At 39.7% G+C, this 6830-nt stretch overlaps 1 protein-coding gene across 1 annotated transcript; it reads right to left on the minus strand.

Annotated features, from left to right (window-relative positions):
- Positions 1 to 2604: 2604 nt before the first annotated feature.
- On the minus strand, positions 2605 to 6587 carry YAE1 (YAE1 maturation factor of ABCE1). The gene is made up of 3 exons (XM_058570662.1): positions 6415 to 6587; positions 4880 to 5001; positions 2605 to 3264 (listed from the first exon to the last, which is right to left on the minus strand). The coding sequence occupies exons 1-3, from the start codon at positions 6541 to 6543 to the stop codon at positions 2835 to 2837; spliced, it is 681 nt and encodes a 226-aa protein (XP_058426645.1). The 5' UTR covers positions 6544 to 6587; the 3' UTR covers positions 2605 to 2834.
- Positions 6588 to 6830: the final 243 nt, after the last annotated feature.

Here is a 6830-nt window from a genome sequence, read left to right on the forward strand (position 1 = left end):
GCAGTTGTGTGACTTTAGCCATCAGTGACCTTAGCAAAGAGCAGTTCCAAGCTGAGGATTGAATGGGGAGCAAACAATCTTAGAAAGTGACAGCAGACTCCTCTTCCAGTATGTTTGTCAGGGAAAGGCAATAAGTGAGGGCAGAAGCAAGAAAGGCAACTACAGTGGTGAACTATCTTTATGATGGAGACTTGAGAATTTCTGTAGAGCAAGAAGTCTGACTGGTAGTTTATTAACATAGCATATGATATGTACTTCATCCATTGGTCTGAAATTAAGATTTAAAAAATAAGTTAAAGACTATTTCTATATCTATATACCTCTCTCTCTCTATATATATATATTTCTATATCTTAGACTGGAACACAAAGCTTTAACTTTAGTTTGAAGATGGGTGAGAATCAAAACTTGGACTTGGCTCAAGGCTTTTATTATGGTTTATCACGAAGGCAGTTAATAAGCAGTGCTAAGGATATAAATGAGATAAGGATGCAGGTAGGTGAACTCAGCTGCCCACTTCCTGTTTGTTTGTGTATTACAAAAACTTTGGTAGCCTTAGTAGCTCTAGCAACCAAAATGTCAGAAAAACATAGTATTGTGGGTTTCATCCTCTCCCTTTTTAAAAAAAACTCCAGATATGTCAGCATCTAGAAATAACTTTAAGGTGAAAATTCTGTTTTTAAGGAAGCTACATTACCCAGGCCTAATGTCTGGGTGCTGTGCCTTGAAACTCCGGCTGTGCCTGCCCTGGGGCAATCCTGCCTTACACTTATGTTCACCTAGGGTCTTTTCATGGCTACACCTGGCAGGCTGAGAACATAGGAGGCAAGGTACAAGACACAAGGTGAGCAAGATTTCTTTCCCTTACTCTTGTTGGTTCTAGTACAGAAGCTCACGTTCACGGAACACAGGTATAATGAGCATACCATTAATATTCCTATGCAGTCCAGGAACTTCTACCTGTATTTTTTAAAAGGCAAAACAAGTTTGAGTTGTTTTCAACCCACAGTCTCATCAACTCAGCTAATTCTCTTGACTTCCTTTTCTATGAACACCTGCACAAAAACACCCTATTACCAATGGTAGCAAGGGGTCTTATCTTCAGGGAACCTTATCAGGGCAAGCCCAAATAAAATCTTAAGATTTGCTGCACTCATGAAATTTTTACTCAGGGTGACCTTCTCGAGATACATCATTAGAGGTGGGTATTTCATATCTAATATGCAGGGCAGAGCAACATGAAGACTTTACAGATTGCTTATAATATTCATGTGGATTTGAGATTTTTGCTGCATCCATAAATGTGGAAAAAAATATATATATATAACAAGACAAATTAGTAAATCTCTGAAATAGTCTTTACATCTAGAGAGATATAAGCAGCTACTTTTTTTTAACCAGCTGTCAAATGTCACTTTTGATATTTTCGGCATGTTTTAGTAAATCCTGAAACACTACATGGTCTTCAGATTTCAAATCTGTTGCTTCAATTTCTTAATGTTCTGTGAACTTTGAGGAGGTTGTAAGATCACAGTAGTACATTTTCTTAATCTCTTGAAAGACCCATTTTACCAGATTCTCTTAGAATCTCAGTATATCTGTCTTTTACAGTAGATAATATACTGATATAAATACTAGCGACAAAGCAATTAGGGCTCTCAAAGAGGGGCAATTATTTGATTGTCTCTGACGTCAGTAACCTTACATAAATTTGTGTTTCAGGCAAAAAGTGATGAAAAATCCTTTCCTGATCTTATGTCCTAGAGCAAAAGTTTGAATCTAATTTTGTCTATGCTAGACTAAGAATACTGTTACCAGGTAAGATAGAAGTCAGGGGTTTCAGTGTTTTATTCCTATGTGACTATGAAACAAAACTGCAGTTTAGAAATAATCTGGCACATTGTTAGGCAACACTACTAACTCCTTAAGACTTGGAAAAATTGAGTAGGCACTTGAGCATGAAATATATTTTCTGTATTTTTCATGGAATTGTATGTCCTTACTTTTTTTTTTTCTTTTTTTGTGAGGAAGATCAGCCCTGAGCTAACATCCACGCCAGTCCTCCTCTTTTTGCTGAGGAAGACTGGCCCTGGGCTAACATCTGTGCCCATCTTCCTCCACTTTATATGGGATGCTGCCACAGCACGGCCTGACAAGTGGTGCATCAGTGAGCGCCTGGGATCCGAACCCGGGCTGCCAGCAGCGGAGTGTGCACACTTAACCGCTATGCCATGGGGCTGGCCCCTGTGTGTCCTTACTTTTAATTACCCTGCAAGTACAATGAATTTTAGTATTTTGTTTTTAATCATCAGTATTATAAGCATTTCAGTTTCTTACATTATAGCCTCTTAATTTCAACATACATATCTCCATATCTATATATACCTATGTGTGTCTATCTATTTACAGTGTTAGTCATTAGGTTATTTTTGGTAACTGGTCTGACTGGCTGGTGATGAGGTCCTAACCACCTGATGGTGACAAGAGCAGAAAGTAGGGTTACGTCCTTACAAAATATCTTTTGATTCTTGTTCACTTTTGCTAATGCATCTGAAAACACCTGACTTTGATCAGAAATTTGAAAATGACAATGACAACTGGAACTTCTGAGCATATTTTAAACTACATAAAAATTACCAGTGACAAAGAAAAAAAGCTTATATTACATTTAATAGTGTTAATTTTGAAGATATTTCAAACTTTCATGAAGGATAACCCTACGAGTGAAGTGTTCAATATAGAAACCAGTACAAATTTTGGTTAGCTGGGTAAGAAACAAAATGCTCTAAGAAATGCTCTGAACATTATTTTCATTAGAAAAGTGAAGATAATTTTTATAGTTGTTTGAGGTGCTGTAATACGTCTACTGATACTCCCAGCTGTTTTACTAAACTGGCTGTCTGTTCTAAAATCCAAGTGAGGCTTGGGTTTTCAGAATGTGCATGCTCTTGTGTTCTACAACATTCTAAAGACAAACAATCTACCCCATTAAGACTCCTGCTACAGTTTTTGTTAACCTCAGCATTATTTTCACAGAGTCTTTCATCTTTAGCTTCATCAATCTTTTTCTCAGCTGGAACTACATGACAAAGGTCCATATCCTGAAAGGAGTCCAATAAATCTACAACATGGGGCTGTGGAGTGATTGATTTCAGATGTTTGAGCACATACTCTTCACATTGGCCAACCGCTTCCAGAAGATTATTTATTTTACTGATCAAAGCCGAACTATTATCATGAAGGTGACACCAGGAGAGCAAAGCACTGAATGAAAATATAAATAAGAGTTAAATAGGAAAAAAATTAAACAACAAAGGCTTTTAGAATTTTGATGCTAAGTCCTACGTGTTTCTCTTCCAGATAACACCAAGCCAAGCTGGATTAATAATAATAATGCAAGTCAAAATCAGGAAAGTAATGATGGTAACATAGGATTTAAAATATATATAAGGATATTATCTTTCAGTAAGAATTAAACAATAGGACTTAATCATATAAACATATATGTTTATAATTCCTAACTCCTCCTTCACAGCTCCACATCCACTTTTCCTGATTTTAGATTTTCCCCTTATGACCGTGTAGCTACTGCTGAAGAAGGATACAACTCAGAGAAAGAGAGATCAGAAAAATTAGTTTCTCCTTTAAGGACATCAAATGGCCTCTAAACTAGTGATTCTCAATCTTGGATGTACATTAGAATCACTGGGGAGCTTTTAAAACTATCAAGGCCCGGTTGTATCCCAGACCAATGAAATCAGAATCTCTGAGGCTATTATTTTTTAAAGCTTCCCAGCTGATAGCAAGGTGCAGCCAAAGTTGAAAACCGTTTTTCTAATCATATGGTTGCCTGCCATCAAAACTGAAGGTTAGAGAAAAAAGTTTTGAGGCAAATTCCTTTTTCCAACTTTGTTATAGACACTGTTTGCTAAGCTAACAATTTTCTTGAAGGTAAGAATTCTTCCAGTCCTAACAAATATTTTTCTTTACTTTTCTAGTACAGACAGTACTTTTGATATTTCAGATAATCATGTCATAAAATAATGGTTGTTGTGAAAAGTAATGATGTTTTAAAAGTGGAATCAACTGATATAAAGATTTAGCAATAAGCTAAGTTCATAAAAGATTAATTTAACTTGATGTGAAGATGGACACTTGATCATTTCCTACTGTGATAGACTATAAAGTCTGATTCCTGACAGTTGAATTTTCTGAAACCAATAAAATTTTCTTTTGCTTTGATAATTTTTATTTTCTACACCTTTTTAAAATCAGTGATTTTAAAAATCAGTGATTTGAAGCATTTTATGTTTTTCTCCATAGAGGGCAGTTCAAAAGGTATAAAGCATCAAAGAGGACAAGCCTGTTGTGCTCCTAGCTCCATGTGCCACTGGACTACTTGGCTCTGATACACGCCATTATTGCTACGGAATCCTGACAAGGTATTCAACTCTCAGGACTAAAGTAAATGGAATCATTTTTCTCTCTATGATCAGCTATAATTTTCACCAGGTACCGCTAGTCTAGAAGTCTGTCATATTGTGTGTGCCACATGTGCAAGACTAAAAGCTTTATTCAAAATCTGAAGATCTTTTCAATTACTTTGAGATATAGATTGGTGGGTTCAGGTAGCAAAAAATATACATTCTCCTATCATTTCTTTGCAATTAAGGACAACACCTTGCTCACACACGGATGAACTGATGATTTGGACTTTTCAAAGGCAATATTATCCTATGCTCTGCGGCACTCTCTTGTGGATTTAACACTAGGAAAAGCACTTCCGTTTAAACACTTTATTTTTACATATTACTTGTATAAAAATCCTCCAGTAATACTGAGGTTAAAATGACTCAGCATTTAAGTTTCAAAAAATTACCTCAGTGTTCCTCTGAGTTGTCCATAGTTTATAATGACTTCTGCACCTTCCTTATAACCTTGATTGAAGCCTTGTTGAAGAGTAAGTGCTTTGCCAGCATCTATTCCATCTCTATAACCTTCCTAAAAACAAGGAAGTAATGAAGAACTGCAGCTATAACTAACACCAAGTGAACCATTGTAGGTTTTTCTAGAAAGTCATAGAACCAACTTAGAAAATCAATGAAATAGGCCTTTACTGTGTTGTAGGCCTTTACAATTATTTAACATAATTGCTCTATAACATATGCCATAGCCACACAACCAAAGTAGACTATGCTTCCCATAAAAGTTCATTATTGGTTTATCTCATTTTTGAAGCCTAGACTTATTGGGCACATTTTAAAATACTGATTCTCATACAATTTTTAAAAACCCTGTGTTAGCAAAAGCTTCACGGAAACAAAACAGAGAATAACACATCTGGCCCCTTGGCAACTGACTGGATTGGTGTGGGCAGGTGAGGAGACAGGGCAGTAAATAGGGTTATTGAAGGTCCTGGATAATTAACTGAAGTAGGGAAAGAGGAAAGTGGTTTAGCAAAAGGAAGATGAGAAGTCTGGTTTTAGAAATTTTGCTTGATACCTAAATTCAACTAAACTGCAAATTCTCTGTGGGCAGGGGTTTTGTCCTGCATCTCCTATGGTGCCACAGCACTCAAAAGATGCTCAACACTTACTGGTCTAGCCTCAGCCTCATGTGAAGCATTTCTGATATTGACAACATAGTTGTTTGGCTAAGCAAACATTATTTTACTGAAATTTTAAACGTGGGCAGATTTAGTGGCAATTTAATGGTTGGCAAGGATATTAAGTGGACATGGACCTCAACATTTGGTCCTCACCCTGAACGAAGCCCTGAGTGCTCCACCTAGAAATTATGCGGGTGGTATTACGCTCAGCCTTAATGAATAGTGAGACAAATTAGAGATGGATAATTCACACCTAACAAATAAAAAAAAACCCAACTTTACTATTCCCTTAACTAGCCACCAGTATTCCATATTAGCTTTCCCTTATTGCCCTTTGACAACATTCTTAAGTTCGCTTTTTCCATATATTTTGATCAATGCCACTCCTAATTTTAGGCTCCTCACCCATTCAAGCAACCCATGTGAACTGTGTACACGTCCTTTGACAGCCATACGTACAGTCAGTGTATACGTTTCTCCCCCCGCCACGTTTCCTGTGATCCTCATCAAACTGCAATCTCTTCCAACTCTACACAAAGTTTATTTTGGTCGGTCCTCAGCGCCGAACGCACCCCGCAGGCGCTCGAGGAATAAACCCTGTGGTTTCAGACGCTTTCAAGTAACCCATTGGGAAATCCTAGCAAGACGCGGGCCGGACTGGGCGGCAAGGGGTAGGGAGGGCAGCGCGGGGCCAGGCCCGGACCACTCTGGCCTCCTCTCCGGACCCCAGCTTCTTCACACCACCACGCCCCTCTCCCCACAACCCGGCATATGAAGGCCCCCCACCACCCTCCACGCAGCTTTACCTTGACTCGTCTCTGCATGTGGCTCCGCCATTCCCGCTGCACCAGGAGCGACTCGTCCGCTTCCTCATCAAACACGTCTCCCTCCTCTCCACGGCCCTGGACCAAAGAAGCAGCTTGAACCCACGACATCACCGAGGCAACCACAGTGCCTCCGGCCGCCGGAAGTCCTCGCGACTCCTTCCGGTCCGAGGGGCGGGGCGGAGACTGCGACTCGGGGCTCGCAGGGCGGCTGCGCGTGCGTGGTGTCGGGGCCGTCTCCGGTGGGTTCTGGCTACTGTTCGCGCTCTTTGCTCCCTGGTGGTTGGGGTTTCTTCAGTTGACTGGAAGTGCCGGCGCGCGCCTCTTGTGGGCGAGGCGGGTACCGCCCTGGTGGGGCCCGTCCGATCTTGCCCTCTGCGGAAGGCAGCCGGACCCTC

Source organism: Diceros bicornis, chromosome 3, assembly GCF_020826845.1.
Source record: "Diceros bicornis minor isolate mBicDic1 chromosome 3, mDicBic1.mat.cur, whole genome shotgun sequence".
NCBI lineage: Eukaryota > Metazoa > Chordata > Mammalia > Perissodactyla > Rhinocerotidae > Diceros > Diceros bicornis.